The sequence below is a fragment of the Episyrphus balteatus genome, chromosome 3 (genome assembly GCF_945859705.1).
Source record: "Episyrphus balteatus chromosome 3, idEpiBalt1.1, whole genome shotgun sequence".
NCBI classification, from domain to species: domain Eukaryota; kingdom Metazoa; phylum Arthropoda; class Insecta; order Diptera; family Syrphidae; genus Episyrphus; species Episyrphus balteatus.
In genome coordinates this window covers 46,132,628-46,159,904 of record NC_079136.1, presented here as the reverse complement: position 1 = coordinate 46,159,904, position 27,277 = coordinate 46,132,628, and the positions used below count along the sequence as shown (strand labels likewise).

At 27.8% G+C, this 27,277-nt stretch overlaps 1 protein-coding gene across 3 annotated transcripts in view; it reads right to left on the bottom strand.

Moving 5' to 3' along the window:
- LOC129913187 (uncharacterized) overlaps window positions 1-27,277 on the bottom strand; it is a 542,292-nt gene that overhangs the window by 34,394 nt on the left and 480,621 nt on the right. For all 3 annotated transcript variants that reach the window (XM_055991737.1, XM_055991736.1, XM_055991738.1), the window contains 4 exons: window positions 22,230-22,451; window positions 16,075-16,130; window positions 15,454-15,638; window positions 5,465-5,638 (listed from right to left, as the gene is read on the bottom strand). In XM_055991737.1, coding sequence (XP_055847712.1) covers window positions 5,465-5,638; window positions 15,454-15,638; window positions 16,075-16,130; window positions 22,230-22,451 — 637 coding nt within the window. The remainder of the gene's footprint in view (window positions 1-5,464; window positions 5,639-15,453; window positions 15,639-16,074; window positions 16,131-22,229; window positions 22,452-27,277) is intronic.

Genomic DNA, 27,277 nt, shown 5'->3' with positions numbered 1-27,277 from the left:
TCTTCCTATGTACAACAAAAAGACAGACATGCTCCCATACTACTATCTCTATGTAGAAGTTGTCGAATTAATTGCCATTTAACTCTGTACCTTGAATTATTACCTTCTTGCTTTCCACCCCTTCTCACTCTATACCCTTTTTCCATAAGTGATGTGACTTTAACTCAATGATGGCTTAAATGCTTTCATTATGACATTCTTGAACAAGACTCCTGTCAAGATCCGGAGCAATTAATAAACTCCAGCCGAAGACTATTAATATCCACCAGCCATATAACATCCCTTATCCCAAGTCACCCCTAAGTTACCTTTCCCTCCCTCTGGAACATGTATGTTATGGCTTCCAGAGAACAGAGTGTGCATCACATTTCCAAATGCAAACGACTCTCCTTAGACCCGATATGAAATATTAAGCTGTCTTGTCGAACAGCATCTAACCTGGCCAGCACATCAGCTAAGCTATTTGCTTGGTGAAACCACTTCAAGAGTTCATAGTAGTATGTGTCGTATAAGGGAATAACAGTCTTTTCTCGATAAAGAAGGGGTTTGGCTGCAATATGGTTGTCTAATTCCGTTAAATCAGATAACATCAATCTCAGTCAGTGCCGCCGTGGTGCGGTGCAGGTGATGGTGGAAGGATTTGTTAGCAAGCAACAACGGCACGTTTAATACTTAGATCCAAACATACCTGCAGCACAGCGCAACCGTTTAAGTTGACTTGTGTGGTCGTAAGTCATGTAACTGTAGTAGTTTGAGAGAAATAGTTAAGGTCTTTGACATAGTAAGTGATTTATTACAGTTTACAGACCTACCTTGTCATCATAGAGAGCAAGCAAGTCGTAGATATCGGATCCATTAAAATTAGGTATCTCTCTGATGGAAAATATATTATAATTTCAAGATCTTTATGACATTAAATTGTGTGGAGGAGTATTTGAGAAAAGACGAGGATGATTAATTCATTTCTGGATTTCAAAATTCTTAGAAATACTGCTCTTTCTTTCTGACCATGCCTATAATAGTTTTCACTTTGATGATTGACAACATGCAATTGACTGCCTAAATAAGCATGCAACAGTAACAGCTAGAGTTGAGCTAAGCAGTGATTTTTCAATCACAGGGTAAAGGAACCTACCTGTGATTTTTAATTCACAGTGATTTTAAACTGTGATTTTATCCGCTATTTCATAATTTTTGTATAAGAATCGCAGACAAAAATCAAAAACTAAATAGAAAAAAAATAGCTCTTATCTTAATCAGCGTGACGTAAAAAATACATAAATTTTTTTGTTTTTATAATTAATGCAAACACCGTTTAAAATGATTTTAATCAGAAAACGAAATATATTATCTGATTTCTTGTATGAAAAGCAATTTTTAGAAAAAAAAAAAGAGGTTGTCTGTAAAGCCGGTTTACGGACGATGATTTTACGTGATAACGTCGTAAGAAAACAGGTTGTGTGCTTTTGTTTAAAATGAGTCAATTGAACGCGTTTATTTATTTCAAACAATCATAATTTACAAGAAAAAGCTAAAAAAAAACCTTTTTTATTTTCTCATTACCTAAATTAATTTTTTTATTTTAAAAGCTTACAAAAAAAATTATGGCAAGTATTTCTTCTTAAGAATAAAACTATTTTAAAATTTTCACAAGCGCAAAAAGTATAAAAATAATTTATTGAAAACAATCATTTTCATCAAAAAAAAAAGCAAAAATAACATGAATTTTTATCTTTTATCTTAATTCTATATTTTTCCCTAACAACCTGTAAAAAATTTTATATCATCTGAAAGCTTATTGTCTAAGCTCAAAATATATATATCGATCAGGTCTATGAGACATCTACAAAAAGAGCTAGAATTTTTTGAACTCGATCAAATTTCATTAAAAAAAGCAAAAAAAAAAAACATTTATTTTTATGTTCTCAGGCTATGGAATCAATTTTTTTGTTTGACAACCTATAAAAAATATATACCATGTGAAAGCTTATTATTTCACCTTTCATATGACGTATCAATCTCATTTCAAAGATGCCTACAAGAGAAGTTAGAATTTTTTAAAGTCAACCATGTCGAATTTCCAGACTGGTGGTTGTTCGGGAGGCAACAGATCTCCACTGGTGTTTTGAGGTTTTTCGCAAGTTTCTTTATTTAACATTGTGTAGCTTGTAGTTAGTCTACCGTTATGTGTGATATATCAAATAAAAGGTAATTGTATCAGGATGCCCAGAAAAGTTTAATAAAATTTCTATCTGCTCTTGGTCAAAAGTTATAACCTGTTGAATTCTAAAATTTTATTTTACCGTTATCTCAAAATTGTGTTTACGAAAATCATTGAAACTTTGCACACATACATTCGTAGTCATGGTCTATTATTACTCTATATACTTTATTCCTGTATCTATTAAAGAAAAACAGATAAAAAAAACCATTTAAATCGGCTAAAAACGGTCAAAAAACGTGTTTTTTTAAAAAACTTGTTTCTTCTCTTATTCAATCAAAACTCACTAAACGTTCAAGTTTTTGCACATGAATGCAGAAGGCAAAAACCTACATGTCCTATACTGCCCATAATTTCGTAAAGGCCCTATCTACAAAATTTTCGATTTTGATTTTTTTTCATATTTGGAGTTAGGGCATTGTCTCTGATTTATCCTCATTTATTTTCTTAGCCTAGGTATTCAAATACGTCAGAAAATTGAAAATGAACTTTTGATTTTTTTCATTTTTATATGAAATTTGCGATATTACATTTACTATTTCCCTCTATAACTCAGAACTAAGAAAAGTGTAGTTAGGGCCTTTACGAGATTATGGGCAGTATAAGTTTGAGATTTTTTGAACGCTCCAAAAGTTTCAAAAAGTTGATTAAAAAAAAAATTGAAATATTTTTTAAAAATCTTTTGAATTTAAAAAAAAATCATTTCATATGTAGGTACCTATGTATTTTCTGAAAATTTTCTAAAATTTTGATATTACGATTACTTTTGCATAAAAATTTTCGCTTAAATCGGGTTAATCGTTAACGACATATTCAGAAACCACGGTTAAAAAATATATAGTTTTTATTTTGTTATTTGTTTATTTGTTACTCAAAAATTTTAATCAAAATCTTTATAACTATTCAAGAAAAAATAATTTTTTTTGTAGGGTTGCCGAGTCCTTTTTTTGTGTTTTAAAAAAACCGGGTTTCAGCTTAAGTTGGGTGTATAGTTTAGCTTTTTAGAGTAAAAAAAAAAGTTATTTTCATTTAAAGTCACATTTGTAAGCTTACATTCCTTATATTATTTTATTATTTTTGTTCACTTCATAGGCTTTATGGGAGAATTTTTTCCTTTAAAATAGGGTTGCCACATAGAAGTTACCACTTAAGAAGTGGCAACCCTATTTTTTTTTATTTTCAACTTATCTTTCATTTGACATCAATTTTAACCTATCACCTTATGAGTTAAGTTCCTCGACAGTCGCTTCTCCAATTATAGGATAAACCAGAGACCAGAAATATCAGTCAACCTTTATTTTCAATCGGTTTCTCTCTGAGAGTTACCGCATTACTTTAAATAGTTTCGGTTAAGGTTTGAGATTTATTTTTTAAAATCAAAAATAAAGGTTATCGGTTGAGATTTATTTTTTATTTTTTAAATATCTTTCAATGGTTGAGATTTTTACAAAAAAATAAATGGAAAAGGTCAACCTTTAACCGTTTTCACTGAAAATAAATCAAAAGTGGTCAATTCACAGGAAAATGTCGAATTTGTCAAGAATGTCTTTGTACTGCAAACATAAATATGAAAAGGATATTTTTTCTAAGTTTATGTATTTAATAATGTATGAACTAAATAGACTGTCAAAGTTCTTTAGACCCAAGATTATATCTCTTTTCGTTTAAAGTAAAATCTAAAGACGAAAATGTGTTTTCCACTGTGATTTGAGTGGCTGGGACGACAAGCATAACCAATGCAATTTCGAATATTTCAGGAGACCGATGTTCTAATATCTAGGTCAAAGCGTTTAGCTTCCAGAAGCGTTTTCGCCCGCCCAACTTCAAACGGCTATATCTCGGAATTTTGAAAAAAAAAAATGAAAAAAATTTTTGATTCCAAAAGGTAGCGGGGACTCTAACCTACATTTGGGTACAACTCCCATCCCTGTAGAAGCACGCGTTCTCAAACCGGGAGAACTGAAAGGTAAAAAAAAAGTTAAGCCCGATTCTGAAAAAATAGGCATGATGTGGCGGTTTAACATGTAAGATGATTTTTTAAAAATCTGACAATGTGCAAAGCGTAGGCCCATGACACAAGCTATCATTTGGCATCATTCCCAAAAATTGCTCTCAAGCGGTTTAGCTTCCAGGATCGTTCAAAGATTCGTTGATTTTTCGAAAAAAAAATTTACCCCAACCGGAATTTTGAAAAAAAAAAATCCAAAAACCCGATTATACCACTATCGGGTAGCTGAGAATATAAGATTTCATATGGCACCACTCCCATGTCTCTAGGAATTGATACATTTGATACAGATGAGATTTATTTTTTTCTCTCAGCGATGAATCTCACTGGTTGACCGAAACATAAAAAAATACAAAATAAAGGTTTCTCTCAGACTTTGACCGAAATTTTTCTTTTTTTTAAATAAAGGTTATTTTATGACCTTTATTGAAAATGGCTTTGGGCCGACGAATTGATCTGTGTGAGAGAAAACAAATCATATCCCACAACGAATTCAGGACTTAGCAAAACTCAATTTTGCGTTAAAGCTTTATTTAAGTGTACTGTGAAATAAAAAGTGAATATACTCAATTCACATGTAAGGTATTCACAGAGGTTATCTATGAACTGTTCTCAGGTAGTGATATAGTAATTTGTTATTCACAGGTTAAACATCACAGGTCGTGATTTTTTTCTCATCTCTAGTGAAACCACAAAATAAAAGTTCTATAAGATCTTTCAAACGTTAGAAACAACATCATTAGTCTTTAAGTTCTTAAAATTCTCAAAAACAATCGGATCGATTGACAATTTTAAAAACATCTCATCTCAACCAAACATAAGCAAATTAACAAAATCAATATAATCTAAGCCATAGAGAATCCATTCAAATTCCAATTAAGATGTTTTCAAAACTAATCAAACTCATACATGGTGATGGTCTTTACCCTGATTCTATATAGGTTTTGGCCACAACAAAGCGCATATAAGAAACCTCTTCTCTCTAAAAAGTGGTTCGATTCTTATATAACAAAAAGAATGAACACAAACAAAAACAAATCACTTTAGTGTACTGATTCAGTTGTTATAGTCAACAGCATTCAGTTGAAAATGGGTATATGGTGATTTGGTGTCGTCTGACAAGGCAAAACGACGAGAATTTATGTTGACGTGCACGCACCAAAAACACGAAAACATGAACACACACACACACGTAGCCTCCACATCCCCATTCACAACAAACTTCTGTCACTTACCTGCATTCTCGATCCTCTTTGCATAAATCAGCCACAACGTGACATGCTGGCGGTGGATGGTAAAATATTCCATTTGAATTTTGCAGATTTATACTATCGGGTGGTCTTTGAGCACAAACTGGATGCAGTTTTTCTTGGGCAATCATGCACATATCGTGGCGATTCGTTGTTTTTCTACAAATAGAAAAAAAAAATTTTTTGATATAAAGGAAAGGAAAAATTGAAATTGAAAAGTTTTTTGTTACTTCAAAGTTTTTTTTATTGAAATATATGTTTGTAGACAAAAGTGGAACTGGAAGTTATAGAAAATTATAGGCATTAGAGACAAAACGTGACTGAAAACAATAATTTAGGTTTAGACAATACGCAATAGCATTTGAATCGATATCAATAAATCGAAGAAAATAAAAAAAAGTTAAAAAATTATTTCTGTTTTTCCTTTTTTTTCTCTCTTAGCTGGTTTCAAGTTCAGCGTAATCATATACCTACGTTAGTGCCTTGAAAACTTGAAATCATAGTAAAGTTGACCCCAGTTGGAATAATATTAATGTCCGACTACACGTAGTTGGATGACAATGACCGATATTCACCCACGCTTAAGGAAAACAATTTCTTAAACAATGAGTTTAGATAACTACATCCAAGTATACATATTAGACTGGGCCAAAAAAATAAAATATTTTTTTTTTTGAAAGTTACTTCGAAAATCTTGTTCAGGATGATGAAAAAAAAATTTGGTGAGAATTTGAGCCGTTAAAAAAAATTTTAAGAGGTCTATCATCGGTGTTTTTTATTTTTATACATGATATGATGTTTTACAACAGAACTGCTAGACGATCAAAGTAAAAAAAATTTCTGTTAATTTTTTCTTATATAAAATTAAATTTCCTACAAAAAAGATCTAAGTGAAAATTTTCGTCAGACGAGCCGTATTCGAGTAATTAAGCTTTTAAAATCGAAGTGTTTTTTCAATTTGCCTGTTTCACTTTGGAATTTTGTGATGAGCAAATAAGTGAATAGAAAAATAAAACCTCGACAGATTCTTATAGGAAATTTAATTCTCTACAAAAAAGGTCTTGTAGTAATTTTCCCTAAATTGAGTTTTGAAGAAGTTATTCACGATTTAAATCGAGAAAAAAATTAAAAAATCAATTTTCAATTTCAAAATTTTCTAATTCACTGAAAATTCAATATTTTCAAATTAGCAAGATGTTTTCTTGTAGGGAATTAAACGTTTTATAAAAAGTTCCTTGGCAGCAAATTAATTGCTTTAACCGTTTAGAAGATAATCGTATTCAAATCGCAAATGCATACTTGTCATAAGAAAACTATTGAAATCAGTGGGCATTGGTTTTGATACGAATATCTTCTTAACGGTTAAAGCAATTAATTTGCTGCCAAGGAACTTTTTATAGAACGTTTAATTCCCTACAAGAAAACATCTTGCTAATTTGAAAATATTGAATTTTCAGTGAATTAGAAAATTTTGAAATTGAAAATTGATTTTTTAATTTTTTTCTCGATTTAAATCGTGAATAACTTCTTCAAAACTCAATTTAGGGAAAATTACTACAAGACCTTTTTTGTAGAGAATTAAATTTCCTATAAGAATCTGTCGAGGTTTTATTTTTCTATTCACTTATTTGCTCATCACAAAATTCCAAAGTGAAACAGGCAAATTGAAAAAACACTTCGATTTTAAAAGCTTAATTACTCGAATACGGCTCGTCTGACGAAAATTTTCACTTAGATCTTTTTTGTAGGAAATTTAATTTTATATAAGAAAAAATTAACAGAAATTTTTTTTACTTTGATCGTCTAGCAGTTCTGTTGTAAAACATCATATCATGTATAAAAATAAAAAACACCGATGATAGACCTCTTAAAATTTTTTTTAACGGCTCAAATTTTCACCAAATTTTTTTTTCATCATCCTGAACAAGATTTTCGAAGTAACTTTCAAAAAAAAAAATATTTTATTTTTTTGACCCAGTCTAATACATATATCCAAATAACTTAGCACAGTGGGGCTTTTAATGCTCTTAAGCGTCAAAAATCATTTACATTTTTTTTTTTTGAATATTGGTACTCCGCACGTCACAGAAAAAATTTGGAATTTTGATACATTTTTTAACTTCTGTTCTCTTTTAAAAAAGAAAATTTCTTTTTGAAGCCGCCATTTTAACTTAAAAAAAGTTGGTAGCTTTTTCTTATTCTTTATACAAGTTTTTTATTTTTTTTTATTTACTCTCAATTTTTACTTGGGATATGTAGGTAGGTACTATATATCAAGTTATGCATTCGTACAAAAAAAGAAGTTGAGATAACATTTTTCCATGACATTACGATGGTAGAGAATGCCAAAATAGTGGGTCCCGGAAGTCCATCTGTCTGTCTGTCTGTCTGTATAAGGAGCTACATCCTAAACGGATGGACCGATTAATGTCAAACTTGGTATGTAGCGTTATTTGACGACTCTTTTTGGACCAAAACTAACGGTACTTGTCAAATACCGATTTTAGTTAAGTTGAAATTGCTCAAAAACGACTCCAACGATTTTGTTTAAAAAATTCAAATATTATTTTTAAGACAAAGTCTATCTTCTTATGAAATTTTTTTTTTTTTGAAAATCATTACCTGCGGCCATAGACCCGTTTTTTTTTTCAAATCCGATTATCTCCGAAATTGCTAATTCGATTTCAACGAAACTTTTTGTGAAGGAGCATTTATATATATAAACCAAAAATAAAATTTCCAAAAAAATAATTCTTGGATTTTTTAAAAAATTTTGAAATTTATTGAATTTTTTTGAAATTTTGTTTTTAGATGATGATAAGTGATTTCTACAAAATGGCATACCAATTTTATTTTAAAATTTTTTTCCAAAAAATTATTTATAAAAAATTAGTTTTTTTTAAAAACGGTTCTAACGATTTTGAAAAATTTTTTTCTAAAAATGCATGTTAATATATCAATCAAAACTGCATACTTCTTTTGGAGGGCAATTTGATTTCAGATTTTATTTTATTTTTTTTTTTTTTAACGAATTTTATTTTTTTTTTGTACCCAGTAGGTACTTACATTTTCCAAATTTCTATATAAAAAGTCTTAAAAATTTAAACAACTTTAACTCTTAGAGCAAGTCCGTGCGACCCAGTCGTGCATTTTACTTTTTTTTTTTAATTTCAATACTGTAGTTTACCATTCAAAATCATTAGAAATATCTAGCTGTCTATAAATTTTGAAAAAAAATGAGTTTACTCTTTGACGAAATATAAACTATCCGTTATCCAAATTTTTTTAGAAAAAAAAAAAAAAAAACCAAAAAACGCTGCTTTATTAGAATCACCAAGAACATCACGTTTAACAAATTCAGTGGAACTGCTGTTTTTCAAAAAAAAAAAAAAAAAATTATGATACCTCAAAAACGTTATATGGGAGAAATCCCTCAAAAAGGCGATAAAAAAAGGACGCATAGACCGACGGACAGCATTATGAAAACCATTTTGCGAAATGCATGATTTGGACTAAATTTCATATCATAACAAACCAAAAAAAATTGAAAAAAAATATTACTTTTAAATGTACACTTTGCAACCTATAAAATGAGGCTATGAGAGCAATAGTGGCGTAGCCGGTTTTTTTTCAAAAATGAGTTTTTCATAAAAACTTGGTCTCTTAATATATCTACTTTATTACAAAAATAGATTTATGCAGCTTGATACACTCAGAACAAGATGGCACTCAAAAAAGTGTTGTTTTGAAAAACCCTGTATCTTAAATCACTCGTAGCTCAAAACTTCCTTTTTGTGGCTTACGCCACTATTGTTCTCATAGCCTCAAATGTCTCTGAGAATAATAAATTATACTTCGTTGGAATCTGCTCAATATTCAGAAGGGGTATAAAAGGATATTTTTTTTTTGTCATGATGAACTTGCCTGCTCGCAATTTTAAGTGGCAACTGCTCCTTTAATGTCTATATATTTTTAAAAATTTCAATTAAATGTAGCAAAATCATTTTAAAAGAATTTTTCTAAAAATTAAAACTCACAATAGTACAGGTAAAATAGGCGGAAGAGAGTTTTTTCGCTGACAAGAGGGAGGGGGTGAAGGTCAAAAATATAGGTACTGAAAAAAATTGTTTGTCGAATATCATCATATGACACATGTTTTCAAGATATTTTTTGATGCTGAATCTAATGACATACAAATAAAGTCAATACGATTGCTCTAAGAAAAGTTATTGCCGATTAAAAAAAAGGGTGCTTGTTTTTTGACTTCAACGAGTAAAATATAACCGAAACCCATGTGAAAAACATGCTACACTGATAAAATTCGGGATGAAGGTTTAAGATAAAGCAGGGACAAGGGATTCATAAAGTTGTTAAAATTATTTTTGGTGTTTTTTTGATGGGTTAAGTTGTGTGTGAGGATGGTATCATAACAGCTAACTTAAATTTTATTAATTTTTAAAACTTGGTGTAAATGTTTTGGTTGGTATAAGAATTAAGAATCTATAAAGTGTACAAAATTATCTTGAGTCAAAGGGTGTTTTTTTTTTAAGAAATGATGAAATTCGGAATTAGTACCACAAAAACTAGGAAAAAATTGTTACACCAATGAAAATTGGTAAAAATGTTTCGTTTATAACAGAAACTAAGAATCTAAACAGTCTATACAAATATTTTAGGTTAAAGGGTGTTTTTTGGGAAATAAGGAAAAATCCGCGATAAGTCCGATAAAATCAATGGTATAAATGGGACCCTCACAAAATTCATTAAATATGTTCTCTTTCACATGGGAATTACGAATAATGTAAGTCTATAAATATTTTTTATGTGAAAGGGTGTTTTTTTTTTTTGGAAGTAAAGAAAATATGGGTATATTTGAAAAAGTGTGTAATACTTGATTTATATTAGTGGTACCCTATTGACATTTAGTAATTATGTTACTTTTAAGATAAGAAACAAGAATCTAAAGTGTCTATAAAAATATCATGATTAAAAGGGTGTTTTTTTGAGTGAAAACGAAAATGATGGGTCACCCTAATGAAATTTGGTAAAAACATTGATTTTAAGATAGAAAGCAAGAATAGAGAGTTTACATAAAAGAAATTTTGGTGAAGGGGTGTTTTTTTTTCGAAGAGACAGTAAAATCTGCAATTGGTCACAAAAAGATAATGATTCGCGTATAACGTGTAAGAACTTATCTATAAATGTTTAATTTGTCATCAAAACCATAAATAAAATGAATCATTGGAAACTTCTTGGATTGGTTCGAGAGAAGAGTTTTTTTTTTTAAATTAATTAATTCAGTAACCCTGCCCACAATCAATAAGCAGAAAAGATAAGGAACTTAAAACTATACTTGATTTATAACCTAGCTGAACTTGTTAACGGTAAGTCATCTATTTTATTTTAGACTGTTGGTGGGTTTTTACAGTCAGGAAGGTATATTTGACGACTGATAACCCCGATTAGTTGTTTTGATATAATTATATTGTTGTTGGTTAGTCCTTAGTTACAACACAATCTAACAACAAGATATAGGTCCAGTGTGAGAATAGAAAAATGACTTTTAGATAATTTTACTGACCGATTGTTCCACATAGTGCCAACATAGATCACCCGATTCGACTTGTTTAGATTTTTATGCGTCGGATATAAGGATTCATGAAAAAATATTACAATCGACTTCCACTGAGTTGAATTCACGGAGCACGAAAATTGGTTCGAATAATGGTGAAAAAAGGATTTATATAACGGAAGTTCAACTTTATGAAGGGAAAATAATATGACCTTTGGAATAACTGAAAAATGCAAGAAACTTATGAAGTATACATTTATTTTCATATCGAAACCATTAATTTCTTATACTGACTAAACATACAAAGTTTCAAGAAATTTCATCGAACCATTTTCCGTCGTTGTTTCAAAACTCATTCTCTTTCAAATGTTAACCATTTATGATAGAAATTCAAATTGTATTTTGCTAAACAACGAAAACAGTTCTATTTCATAGAATAATTAAAATCAATAGCCGTTTTTCTGGAGAATTATTCAAAGTAAAGCAAAACCTTTTAACGAAAATTCTTCAAAATTAATCTGGTCTTAGGGCTTTTTAGGATGCTCCATTATTCCAAATGTTTCCATTTTAAAGCATTTATCTCTACTCATTTTACTGGAAAAAAAGGTTAAATAATTTCCAGTTAAAGTGAATCTGTGCTATATTTTGACTGACTGATGGACTTCCAAGTAGTGATGGGAACTATCGAATGGTTCCAACTATCGATAGTTTGTAACTGAATGATTTGAACTATCGAATAGTTCATTCATTCATTTATTCATTCGAACAAAAACTATCGAATAAACCTATCGAATAAAAACTATCGAATAAACTATCGGATAAAAACTATTCAAATGAAAAAACTATCGTTTAAGAAAACTATTCGAATGAAAAAACTATCGAATAAAAATACTATTCAAATGAAAAAACTATCGTTTAAGAAAACTATTCGAATGAAAAAACTATCGTTTAAGAAAACTATTCGAATGAAAAAACTATCGTATAAAAAAACTATTCAAATGAAAAAACTATCGTTTAAGAAAACTTTTCGAATGAATAAACTATCGAATAAAAATACTATTCAAATGAAAAAACTATCGTTTAAGAAAACTATTCAAATGAAATAAATATCGTTTAAGAAAACTATTCGAATGAAAAAACTATCGTATAAAAAAACTATTCGAATGAATAAACTATCGAATAAAAAAAAAACTATTCGAATGAAAAAACTATTCGAATGAAAATAGTAACTAAATGAATGATTTAAAACTATCGAATGAATGAATATTTTACAACTATCGATAGTTTGATAGTTTTTATTCGATAGTTCCCATCACTACTTCCAAGTTGCACTGAAACACAACTTTTTCAATAGAGTCGGTTTTTTGAGAAAAGTAAACTGTTGCCTTTAATCATATGGAAGTTGCCTTTAGTTTGAAAGGTTCTCCGAAAACACTGGTCTGCAAAATTTAACTTTTTTTGTTCTCCTTCAAATAATTTTTTGATATTATGAAAGATTAGACTTTCCTAAATCTGAATCTGGTTTCAGAAAAATTCTATCAGATACCATTTTTGTAAAAATTATTTTTGAAAAATGTGGGTATTTTCTAAGAAATCACCCTTTTCAATTCATTTGAACTTGTATAAAATTAAAACTGCTAGTCACATTGAGTTCAAATTTGAAGGACTTATTCTTCATAAAATAACCTATTGATTGACACAAAGTATGTAATTTTACATTAATGTTTACTCATATTTTAAAATACTGACTGACAAAAAAAGCAGAAATATCGAAATCCTTCACTTTTTAGTAAATCCTACATGAACAATAACACCTTAATTAAGGAAAATGTAAAATATCAACGGACATTATATTTAAAAAGTCAAATATGTAAAGAAAACCATAATAAAATACATTAAACAAAATTTTTACGTGTTTTGTAATTTTACTATTTTTCTTTAAGGGTTATCTTATTTGTAATAAACCATTCGATAAACTGCTTTGTAAAGCTTCAGATTTGTTTTAATAGTACACTTTTCTTATAGTTTTTTATGTGCTGAGTTTGAATCTGAAGTCAAAAAAATTCTATCACGTCAGGATTTTGAGATATTCGCATTAAAGTATCACAAAATCAAGTTTTTTTTTTTAGAAAATCTCAAAAAAAAAAAAACTACTATATCTCAAAAACCAGAGCTGACCGAAATTGTTTGAGCTCGGATTCAAAATCAGCACACTTAAGTCCATTAAAAAAGTATACTTTTGTTCCAGGCAGAAAGATATATTAATTTTTAGATATCGATTTCTTTATGGTAAGATATGCCAAACCTACTAAAATTACTTAAATTAAGATATCTCGGAGAAGAAAAGAGGTATTGAGAAGATTGAAACTGAATTTGAAAGAAAAATTAAAGTGTTTTAATAAACCCTAACAATTTTAATTGAAAAAGATTACATTATGCCAAAATATTTCTTCGAAAACAGCAAAAAAAAAAAACTTCTTGAAACCCAACTGGGTTAAAGTCTTTATAGTCTAGTGCATTTATAATTTGACCCAGCAGTTTGTACCACCCCCAAATTTTTGTTTACTCATTTGATAGAGCATTGGCTGAATGTCATTACCTACCCTGATTTTTCGCACTCGCGAAATTCACCTTTCGACCGCCATCTTGGATTTAGTTTTAGTTGAATATCTCGATTTCTATTTATCCTACATAAAAGTTTTGTATACAAGAAACGTAGACAATAAAATTTCGCGTCTTTTATGTTAAGAACATTTTTTCGATATTGTCAATATTAAAAAAGTTACAAGCCAAAAAAATAAAAAAAAAAAAAAACAGACAAAAATGACAATTTTAAAGATTTGATCACTTGTTATCAAAATTATGAAAAAACGTATCGAGAAAAGATTATTCGCCATAAAATTTTCTAAAACTCAGCTATACAATCGCTTTAAATACAAAAGTTATTAATACTTTTTCTTTTGTTAAAAATGCTCTTTTTTGTTTGTGTTTTTTATCTTTACTTTTTTCTTAAATTTTTTTTTACCAAATCTTGAATTTTAAATGGTTAGTGAGTATTTTATAGCTTTATGTTACAAGAGAAAATTTAGGACCTGCAATTTTTTTATATTTAAGTCTCTTCATTGCGTAAAAAAGGGATATTTTTTAACAAAAAAGTATTAATAACTTTATTAATTATAGCGATACAAAAAAAAAGTTATATAGCTGAGTTGTAGAGGATAATCTTTTCTCGATACGTTTTTTCATAATTTTGATAAAAAGTGCTCAAATCTTTAAAATTGTCAATTTTTCGGTTTTTTTTTTTTTGGCTTGTAACTTTTTTAATATTAAGAATATCGAAAAAATGTTCTTAACGAAAAAAAAAAGCGAAATTTAATTTCCTACGTTTCTTGTTTACACAACTTTTATGTAGCATAAATAGAAATCGAGATATTCAACAAAAACTAAAATCCAAGATGGCGGCCGAAAGGTGAATTTTGCGAGTGCGAAAAATCAGGGTAATGATTATTCAGCCAATGCTCTATCGAATGAGCAAAAAAAAAATTGGGGGTGGTACAAACTGCTGGGTCGCCCATTATATGAACATCATAAATGCACTGGACTATTATGGAAACTAGGACACTAATTCTTAATTTTGATTGGTTCAAAAAAAGAGATGAACCGTCTCCTGATACTTTAAGCACCTATTTATAGTTCTGCAATTTTATTACAAGCCACTTATTCCAAATTTTTAATTCCACATGAAAAACTTTAAGTCAAATGACATCGTACAAAAATTCAACTGAATCTGATGAAATCTAAATAAAAACATTAATTTTTATTATGATACTTCTGAGCTAGAAACAATTACAATACATATTTTCATTATTTTTATTAGTTCATCAAAGGCAACATCCTAATAAAATATTGAAAACTCAAGAGAGCAATACCACCAACTGCCACATAAAATCAAAAACCCATAAGCTTAGTTAAAATCACTCAAAAACCTAACATAATTATGTTCAGATATCTCTTAAAAAAAAAAAAATCCCAATCACTCAACCGAACTTCCATCAACAACTGCAAATTTAAAAGTACCTAGGACTCCCTCAACAAAAATCACTTGTTCTATTTGTTGGCAATTGCTGCAAAAACCTATTAGGTGCTCAAAATCAATTTTTGTATTTTTTTTTTGTTGTTTGCTTCGATTCTTTGAAGTCGAACAAAAAATAACAACAACAACAATAACAATAACTACTGCAAAACTACTCTCTAAGCACCCTATTGAACGGAAAGCCACATCGACTCGACATCAAGTCATCCTCTCCATCATATTACAACGGAAGAGGAGAAGCATAGTGAATTGTTAAGCTCTGAAATAGATTAAGTGTCTTCAAAAATATTACTCCGTAGTGGTACTCACTTGCACAGGCAAAATGCAATATCCAGATTCAGGTCCTCGTGCGGGCCCTTATAAAAGGCTTGCAGTGAATTCATGCACGCATTCCGATTACATCGATGCATTTCACAATGCATTAGCATAGGCTGCAGGGATGTCGAACAGGACGGATCCTCCCTGCATGTATCCAATGCCGTGTGACAGGTACTCTAGAATATATGCATACAAGAAGAAAATACCAAATGAAACATTACAAAAAAAATCAAACAAAAAAAAAACTGAACTAAAAAAAAAAGTTACAATAACGAGACGAGAATTGTGATGAGATTTTAACAAAACTGAGAGTGGCCTCTGCTAGAGCAACTATATATCCAACCAACCTACCAACCACTACAAAACCATTACAACGACAATTTTACTACAACTGATGTACATACATGAAAAAGGAAGAGTGTCCTTAAGGTGCAATGCGTCAAGGACCACCATCACGCATTCTATGTGCCATCATTGAGTGGGGAACACTCTTATACATCTGAGTAGGTAGTAGTTGTATAAGGTCTATATACGAGTGTGTTGGAAAGGTACGAGTATAGTTGCTTTGTTCAAGGACCTTCTCTCTGATTTATTCCATCATTGTTCACTCACCTGAAAATGTTGCTTAATTATTTCCGATGAGAGGTCCGCTTCGACGTCCTGGCCACCTGAGTGCGTGTGTGTGATGTTTTTTGTGTTTTTTTTTTTTATATTACATTTTTTTTGTAGTAGTTTTTTTTTAGATTTTATTTTTTTTTTTATTGTTGATGAAAAAATCCACATAGTGATGGAAGATTGATTTGATTTTTTGTTTTATTTTTTTTTTTTTTTTTTTTCAATTTAATGACACGAGATTTCAAATCCAATTTGATTTTTTGTTTTGGTTTTTTTTATATTTTTTATTTTTTTTTTTTTTGTGTCCACGTTGTGATGTGAGACGAATTTCGATAGACCAATGAAAAGATAGAGATACAAAAGAGCGAAATTTGTATTTATGTCTTTAAGTGTATTGGCGATTGTATTAGTGAAGGGAAAAAGTTTTATTATAATTATTTTATTTAAAATTAAAAATAAAAACGAAAACAAAACAAAAAAAATCTAATACATAATATAAATATATATAATTTTATGTTTTATAATCTTAGAAATTCTGAAAACTTTCAGCTTTTATTAGTCACTTTTATTATAATTATAATATTAGTAACTTGCAGTTTAGAGAGCCCTCATTTTTGTTTTATTTCTGAGAAAAATCAAAAGAGTCGGTTTCAACAATAATTAATGCTTCAGCTTTTTCAATCATGTATCTACTATTATTTAGAACTTTAAATATTCAGCACACTCAAGTGGTAGATTTTAAATAAGTTACCTAGTTGTAAATAACGAAAAAATTTTATTAAAAAAATTATTGCAATTGAAAAATATTTACATTGAAAATAAAGTTTTTACTGGAAAAAAAAAATTTCAATGGAAATACAAAATTTTGTACATTAAAAAAAGTTCAATGCATTCAATATTTTTTTTTTTAATCGTCAAATTTCTTCCAATTTTGACCATACATTACCTATTTCAACTTTAATATTGAACTTAATGTAGAGCCAAGACCGCAAGACATTCGACGAGTTAAAAAAAAAAAGTATTTAATGCATTGAATTTTTTTAATGTAGAAAATTTTGTATTTGCGTTGATTTTTTTTTTTTTTTTTTCAATGCAGAATTTTTTTATTTGCAATAAAATTTTATTTTCAATGTTTTTCAGTTGCAATACAATTTTTTGTTAATGCAAAATATTTTTAATTATTATAAATATTTTTTTTTGAATAGCTAATGCAAATATTTTTCAGTTGCGATAATTTTTTTTTAATGCAAATTTTTTTCGGTTGCAATAAATTTATATTTTTAATGCAATTTTTTTTAATTGCAATTTTTTATCGCAAATGTATTTATTATTTTTTTTTATTAGATATTTTTACAACTCTGGTTGTTTCACAACCAATTGAACAAGTTATATTTTTAAAAGAACCCCATCAAGACACACAGTTTGCACATGGATTGCGACAGCCTGTCAAAGCATAGTGTTGCCAAGCTTTAAAACACATTTTTTGAGTTTTTTTTTCGACTATTCCCCAATGCTTAAGTATTGTATGCTGCATGAAATGTACTTAAAATTATTTTTATGTTGTAAGCGAGCAAAAATAAAATAACTTGACAAGTATCTGCCAAATTTTTGATTGAACTAATTTTTTTTTGGCTTCAGTATTTTTTTTTGAAAATTACAGATTTTTATGATACACAAAAAAACAAAATTTAAAAATATTTTTATCGTGACCTAATACGTTTTGAGGGCGGATTGAATATATATAATCAGCAAATTTTGTTTTTTTTTCAATACACCTCCAAAATCGGCACTTAGGGACAAAAAACGGTTTCTTAGAACTGCAGGCAATGCAAATGCTCTTGGAAGAATATCCCAGAGTAAAATATTTAGGAGGCTGGGTTAGAGTGGGTACGAACTTAGACCTCTTGCGTAATAGTTCATATCACTGACAATTCAGCCAAGAGGGACAGCAAATCGAAGAAGAAAAGCCTTGTTTGATGTTAAAACATCTCAAAACTTATTAAGATAACGAGAATGGAAAAAAATGAACCTTGCACGGTGGTCTTGAAAATGCGGCAAGTTTTACAAAAATGGGACCCAAAAATAATGATGCAGATTTGTTCGAAATGATCTCAGGATTCCAAATTTCTTAATTTCAAAATCGTACCTGATCCTTTTTTTGAGTTACAGGCATTATACACATATATACATTTGACTTGGAATGGGAAAAAAAATTAAACAAAAAAAATGAGCACATTATAATGTCCTATACCTTTTTGGAAAGCTAAAATAAACTCCTTCAATTTAATGTTTATTTGAAGTTGATTGAGTGAATAGTTTTTGAGAAATTTAATTTCAAAGTCAAAATTTAAAAAAAAAAATTATTTTTTGTATTTAAGTTCATTTTTTTTTAAATTTGAATTACAAGGCACAAGTTTTTTTCAAAATTGAATGCTCTATTTAGTTTTTAGTCAAATTCTTAAAAATAGATACAAAAAAGTATTCTAGTTTTTCAAAAATGGAAAAAAAGGTAGGCACTTTTTTATTTGTTTTATTTGTTCCTAAGGAAAAATTTGTGTAATGGTTATTTAATCAACAGATTTGTAAGTTCTAATCACACTTAGCATTACTCAAAATCAACCTCAAAACGTCGTGGCATTTTGGCTCCTTTTTTGAGGTTTTTTTTTTGTTCATTTTTGGTGTTTTTTTTTAATGTTTTTTTTTACATTTTTAGAGTTTTGTATTTTTTTTTTTTATTTTTATATTTTTTTTTTAAGTTATTTTTATAACGTTCTGAATATTTCAATACTATTTTTGGAATATAAGAGCTATAATGTTACGTATAACAGAAACATATCACACATTACATAGATTTCAGGACAGCTAAGGTCCTCAGGGACCACAAAACCTATTCTCGATTTTCATCGTGAGAGCCATTTTTCATGAATCCATGTTGACTTTTCGCGTTAATTTAAAAAAAAAAAAGACGCCCTAATCAGCAGCGTGTTACCGTGACCTTTTTTCCATTTGATTTGAGGCTATTTTTTTTTTTTAATTTGAAAAAAATTAAGAAAAGGCTAAAAAAAAAATTTGGAGAAAAGATACATCTTTAATTGAATCTCAAAAACTAAGAAACATGCTGTTTTTGTTTTTGACTTAAGATCAATGAGAGCATTGATTAGTGTAAAAAATGTTTACCCTTCATTAAAAAACAAATTAATAAAATAAACTTAAAGAAAAAAAAATATTTTTTTCTAAAATTATTACTTTAAAATTAAATTTCTCAAAAACTATTTCCTTAATCAACTTCAAATAAACATCAAATTGAAGGAGTATATTTTAGCTTTCCAAAACGGTATAGGACATTATAATGTGCTCATGTTTTTTGTTTAATTTTTTTTTCCATTCTAAGTCAAATGTATATATATGTTTAATGCTGTAACTCAAAAAACGGATCAGATACGATTTTGAAATTAACAAATTTGGAATCCTGAGATCATTTCGAACAAATCTGCATCATTACTTTTGGGGTCCATTTTTGTAAAACCTGCCGCGTTTTCAAGACAACCGTGCTTGTCTATGTTAAAAATGTTAACGAAATTTTTGTAAAAAAAAATTGACAACATATTATGAGAGTGCCTTATATAACCTGCACATGAGTGGTACGATCAACGTGCATTTGAATTAAGACTCGTCGAGCATTATTATAAATTTCTCATGAAAATAAAGCAACAATTGAAATATGGATCTGTGCGCAGGGCGTAGGTGAAATATCTTGACTTAAAAATACCAATCAAGTGTAGGATTCGAATTCTCAAAAATGTATTAACTATTACTGTTAGTATTAAAGCTGGATTTAATTTTTTTTTTATTTCAAAGTTATTTTTTTTTTAACCTTAAAAAATGTTGCCTTATTGAAAAACATTATATTTAATAATATATATTTTTTTCTCTATTTAATTAATGGGTTTATTATTTTCCAAGGATTTTTTAGTGAGGCGAGAAACACTCATATTATTAAAAACTAAAATAATATTATGAAAAAACCTTAAATAAAGTAATCACATTTTGACAAAATCAAAAAGCCTTTTAATCTCGACCTAATTTTTATAATTTAATTTTTTTTTTTTTTTGTTAAGTAAATTCAATCAAATCGGATTTGGAAACCAACAAAAAAAAATACAGGTAATTAAAAAAATGGCTTTTATACTTAATCCAATTGGCTGCACGTGATTTATTATTTTTGTCAAATGCATAATAATTTAATCTCTCTTACATCATTATAACAAAAATAGATATATATATTTTTTTTTTATATTCCATAAAACAATAATATTAAATACGATATAACCTAATTTATATTTAGCTATTTATCTTTTTTTTGTTAAATTAAAATAAAAAAAAAAAAATACCCTTATAGCATTTATAAATGAATTTTCTAATTACTTTCCATACATATTTAATGTATATATATGTAATATTTATTATTAATCCATTAAACCGTATTTTTGTAGTAGATAACTTCTATTTTTTTTTTTTTTTTTTATTTATTTATCAAATCCACTCTTCCCTCCAAAAAAACAAAAACCTGACACCACAAAAAAATTAAAATACAAGCAATAATAAAAGGGTAAAATTAAAATCAAATGATTTGGTCAAATTAAAAATTTAATTAAATATGCGCGCAACCTAAATAATAATAATAAATCCAGAAAAAAACAAAAAAACATCAACACAAAATCAAACTTAAATAGAATAAAAAATAAAATAACAACAAAAAATATATTTATTTATATAAAATTAGTGTTGGTGCGAGTTAATAAACCAAACAAACTGCAACTGTAATCAATTAAATAGAAAAAAAAAAGAATAAAAACAAATTCAACTATCTATTCGGTATATGTACATTATATTATAATATTCATCTCTCTCACTACAATATTCACACACGACGTGTTTATACAGCAAATAATGCATTTCCGGTCGATTAGCTCTCTAAATATGTAGCTAATATTTTATTTAAAAAAAAAAAAAAATAAAAACCTCTAGGCTTTCATTATTATTTGTTCCTATTTTAAATTTAATCAAAAGCTTAGGGTTATAATCGGGTTTATAAAATAAATCTTTACTTACTACCTAGGGGGTTGTTATTTTTTTTTTATTTTATTTTATTTGTTTATTATTATCTTAATGCATTGCACTTTTATTTTTTTTTTTTTTTTCATTTCACGCAGATATTTTATTTTTATTATTTTTAAGCTTTTACCACATCCACTTCGTATAATGGAGGTGAGAATTCCCATGATAGAAATTATTCAACAGAAATTAATTTCCTGGTTAATACCTATTTTTATTTATCGTGTTGTAATTTTTTTTTTTTTTTTTAATTATGTACCTGCCACAGCTGCAGTGATGTAATTATTGCAAATAAATAAATTAATTGAATATGGAATGAGTTAAAATTTATTATTTTAAAATTAAAATAAATTTTTTGTTAAAGGGTGTATGTTGTAGATTCCTACATTCCCTATTCTTACCAAAACCAAAAAAAAAAAAAAAAAAAAAATAATAATACACAAAAATTAAAATAATATGAAGCCATGATTGAATAAAGACAAATTATAAAACATAATTACAGCATAAAGAATGTATTTTGTATAATTTTGATTTAAAATAAATATAAATTATAAGTAAACTTATGAAAATGATTTTTGTTTGTATATTTTTGTGTGCAAAGGAAAAATTTTAAAAATCAGCGTGCTTAATTTTTTTAAATAATTTTTTTTTTCTTTTGTTTTTAATTAATTAACAGGAAAAATATTTAAAGGAAATTAACAAAGCAAATCTTTTTAATTATTTTTAATTTTTTTTTTTTTGTCTTAAATTTAAATTGAACTTCAATTAAATATTTATTTATAATAATTATATAAAATAGCGAACAACGAACATTTAAGAAAAATCTTTTTATATTATATAAACCTGGGAAAAATGTTATATTTTTTATTAAGATAAAAATAAAATAAAATAAATAATTACAAAAATTTAATCGAATTTTTAATTTTTGTTTCTATTTAAAATGAAATCAAATTTTAAATTTTTCTTTTGAAATAAAATAAATAAATTATAAAAAAAATAAAAGAATATTTTTGTTTGTTATATAAAAAAAAACATACTTTGATAAGAATTTGTGTTGCCATCAATGACGATACCATCTCCGGTTGCTGTTGGTAAGGTACTGCGTTGAAAATCACTCACATTAAACGGATATGTGATGACACCATGATGTTGACTTGAATAATGTGTATTTATTGGAGCTATAAGTGGTGTATCAATGAGAGCCATATTATCCTCGAAAACCCTCTGATGATAGCTTTCATCCATTCCCATTATTCTGACTGTAATAAAATTTTATTGATTTGTTTTTTTTTTTTTTTTTTTTTTAATTAAAAAAATTATAATAAATTAAATTAAATAAAAAAGATGATATATAAAACTTATTGAGTTGGCAAACTTTAATTCCTATAAATTAAAGATTATTCTATTTTGTATATTGAAAATTCCTCAACTATATAAATAAGTATCATTATCTTGAACTAACAAGCTGTTAATTAAATGCAATTTTGTTTTTTTATTTGCTTTTTTTTTTTATTCTGTGCCGACTTAAAAGAGAAACTAAATTCAAAGAAAAAAAAAAACCTGCAAACAGTATGAGTATTAAAATAAAATTTATTTAGAAGGAAAATTTTATGATGATTTCCTGATTTATTTTTGAAATGATTTCTAATTTGATATGAGGATAGTAATTGTTATTTATGAAAAAACACTAACTTTTCTTTCATTTATTTTCTTTTTTTTTTTAGTATGTATGAATAATCATTCAATACTAGGATTTAATGAAGCTATTTATTTTTGTTAATTTGTACACTATATCCTTTTTAAAACCCTAACGATGATCGAAAAAAATGATTTTTAAATATATTTCTTATGTTTGAATTCTACAAATTGGGTTTAAAAAAAAAATAATGCAAAAATAAAGTTTATATAAACAATTTTTTTTAATTAAAAAAATGAAATTTCAAACAATATTCCATGCATTTCATACATTTAAAAATCTATAAAATTATTTATTTGTGTATACATTAACATTTATTTTTTTTTTTTTTTTGTTAAAAAACAACAATCACATAAAAAGATATACAATTACTAAGAAAACATTTTTTTTATTTTTCAAGTGAATCAATATATCCCTCAATTCATATACGGAGTTACAGGTTTTTAGGTAGGAAATTCAAGAGCTAGAGATAATAGTGGTGGTGTATTGATTTGAATTTAAAACTAAAATGGGTAACCATGGTGTATACGTACTTTTTTATGATTAATATAAATAAGTTAATTTATGAGGGTATAATATTTACAAATAGTGTAGGTAGATAACATTTTTATTTTAGAATCTAAATACCTGACTTTTAAAAGTATTTGTTATAACTAATAAGTTTAAATTATTTGTACCATATGAAAATACACTTTATACATGTACTTAAAGAAGTTGAATGAAAATGAAAATTGCACAACTGGGTCACTTAAGCTTGCCTTTAAGTTGAGGTGAATAAGAATCTTTACACAATACAATAAATTTTTTTAGACGAATCTTTGTATTTTTGAAATAAAAAACAACTTTTCATCCCAAAAGTTGTATTTTGGTATCCCAATTGTAACATCATTACCAAATTCAATAAAAGGGTGGCCTACCAATTTATGTTTCCAATAAAAAAAAAAAAACACCCGTGAAACCATGATATTCTTATATTGAGATTCTTGCCTCCAATCTTTAATGTATCATAATTTCTGAATTTAAATTTTAAATTTTTGCAATAAATCCACAAACCCCTTAAAAAAAGAGGTTGTCTGTAAATCCGGTTTACGGACGATGATTTTACGTGATGACGTCGTCAGAAAACAGGTTGTGTGCTTTTGTTTAAAATGAGTCAATTGAAGCGTTTACTTATTTCAAACAATCATAATTAACAAGAAAAAGCTAAAAAAAAATCTAAAAAAAATATCTTCTCACGTCATTAATTCCATTTTTTCCCTAACTACCTGTAAAAAATGTTATACCATCTGAAAGCTTATTGTCTTAGCTCAAAATATATATATTGATCAGGTCTATGAGACATTTACAAAAAGAGCTAGAATTTTTTGAACTAGATCAAATTTCATTGAAAAAAGCAAAAAAAAAACATTTTTTTTATGTTCTCAGGCTATGGAATCAATTTTTTTGTGTGACAAACTATGAAAAATATGTACCATGTGAAAGCTTATTATTTCACCTTTCATATGACGTATCTCATCATCAAATCCCATTTCAAAGATGCCTACAAGAGAAGTTAGAATTTTTTAAAGTCAACCATGTCGAATTTCCAGACTGAGATTACGGTACTTCCCACACTGGTGGCTGTTCGGGGGGCAACAGATCTCCACTGGTGTTTTGAGGTTTTTCGCAAGTTTCTTGATTTAACTATGTATAGCTTGTAGTTAGTCTACCGTTATGTGTGATATACCAAATGAAAGGTAATTGTATCAGGATGCTCATAAAAGTTTAATAAAATTTCTATCTGCTCTTGGTCAAAAGTTATAACCTGTTGAATTCTAAAACTTTATTTTACCGTTATCTCAAAAATGTGTTTACGAAAATGATTGAAACTTCGCACACATATAGTCGTAGTCATGGTCTATTATTACTCCATATACTTTATTCCTGTATCTATTAAAGAAAAAAAGATAAAAATACAAAACGATGAAAATCGGTTAAAAACGGTAAAAAAACGTGTTTTTTAAAAAGTTGTTTCTTCTGTTATTCAGTCAAAACTCACTAAACGATTCCAAGTTTTTGCACATGTATGCATTAGGCCAAAACCTACATGTCCTATAAGTTTAAGATATTTTGAACGCTCCAAAAAAACCCCTAAAAAACAAAGTGTTTTTCAAAAATTCATATTTCGAAACGCAGAGTGTTGGAAAAAAATCCGTATCAGACGCCTAATTTTTTTTTTCTCTCATCTTTCACCTGTCATCTTTAGAATTGTCAAAAAAAAATTTTCTTTACCCAAAGTCATCATTTTGTCATAGCCCCAACACGTGTACAAAGTTCAAACAAAACGTTATTGCTTAGTTTCAAAATGTTTTAGAATTTTTTCTTAATTGCAGTTATTCATAAATTAATCTCATCTATCTATAGCAAAAAAATCAATTCTCTACAACTTCGCGTTTAGATTTTAACCCAAATTTCATCTTTCCGTTTTACCCCTGGTTACCCTATTAAGTGACGGAATTTTTAAAAATCCTTCATTTGGATTAAGCTTTAGGTTATTATCTTTCAAATAAGCTATAGAAGATTTTTGTATCTCTAATAGTTTATTTTTAATTTTGAATTGAAATTTTTTGCCGCACTGCGAAATTGCGAGAGTGTAACGCTAGAAAATGGCGTCACTTTTTTGTGGTGACTGCCATGGTTCATCGCTTTATAAGACGTTACCACGTCAAAAACTCTTCAAATAAAACAAATTAGGTATGAATTTATTTTATTTTTAATTCCCATGGAAAAGACAACATTTTTAATACCATAAAGGTATTATCATCGACGATTTTCCTTATTTGAAATTATATCTCGAGTTTCATTAGTTTACTCCGTTTTGACATGGATTTTGATTATACATATTTTGCTTGTTGTAGTTAAAGAACAAGAAGCCTTGCGTTATATCAGCAATAACTTTTCTTAAAGTAGCTGTACTGATTTTGATGTCATTAGATTCAATACCAAAAATTAACTTAAAATTACGTCATACGATTATAATCTAAAAACAATTTTGTGTACCTTCACCCACCACAAAAAAAAATTAGGAGTCTTATACGGATTCTAGTTTCTGCATTTCGAAATAAGAATTTTTGAAAAACACCTATACTTTAAATTATTTTTTGGGTGGTTTTTTTAGCAATTTTTTGGAGCTTTTAAAAAATCTCAAACTTAAAGAACATGGTCATGCACATATTTATTATAATTTTAAAATGATTTTTGACTGAATAACGGGAAAAACAATTTTTTTTGCCGTTTTTAACTGTTTTTTATTTTTATTTATTTTTCTTATACAGCTAAATGAATGAGACATGAATTTATATTGTAGATAGACAATAGGCAATACTATATTTGTACAAAATTTTAATCAATTTCGTATTCACAATTTTGAGGTAGCGGTAAAATAAAGTTATTTTGTTTTTTAAACGTTATATCTTTTCATCTAGAGCAGATAAAGATTGGATTTAACTTTACACATAACGGTTCATTCACTACAAGCTACAAAATCTTAATGTGAAAAACTTCAAAAATACCACAAAACAGATCTGTTGCCGAAGACCACCAGCCACCAGTTTAGGAAGTACCTTAATTTTAGGAATTCATAGTTGTTACTCGAGTTAAGATTTTTCTAAACTCCAGTAAGTTCAAAAATATTTCAAGCAACCGCTTAAGGGAATTGAAAATAGGGCTGTCACTTGAGTAAAGAAAAATCTTGTCTTGGGGAAAATTTTATGTCAAACTCGAAAATTTGACTGATTTGAATTAACTGTCATCAAGAAACATTTTTTTAATAATTCACCAACATACTCGTCGAATTCGTCGTCCCACTCGTACAACTCATACATATGTATATTCGCGATTCATTTATTAATTTATTATTAAGTTAGTAAAGATTTTAACTACTGTTAAGTACAAAAAAACAAACGCTCGCAATGGCACTTTCGTTTTAATGTCAACTGACTGAAAAAAAACTTAAGCGATTAATCAAGTAAAAAAGCCTCCTCAGGTGGTCACTTGAGAAAAATTTCGATTCCAGTGATCACTATGAATAACGATTTGCTCGAGCGAATGCTTAAGATATTTGTCAAATTAAATTCCGCCCTAAAAAATTCTAAATTTTATTGTAGGCATCGTACAGCATCATATTAAACCTATCATAAAGAATAAGCTTTAAGATGATATAAAATTTATTATAGGTTGTTATATACAAAAATGGATTTTCGGGTGATGGAAGAAAAAAAGTTTTATTTTTTCACTTTTTTCGTAAAAAAAATATTGTTTAAAAAAAATGTATACTTTTTGCGCAATGTAAAATTTTAAAAATTGTCAAATTCCTTAGAAGAAATACTAAGCTTTTGTTTGGATTCAAAA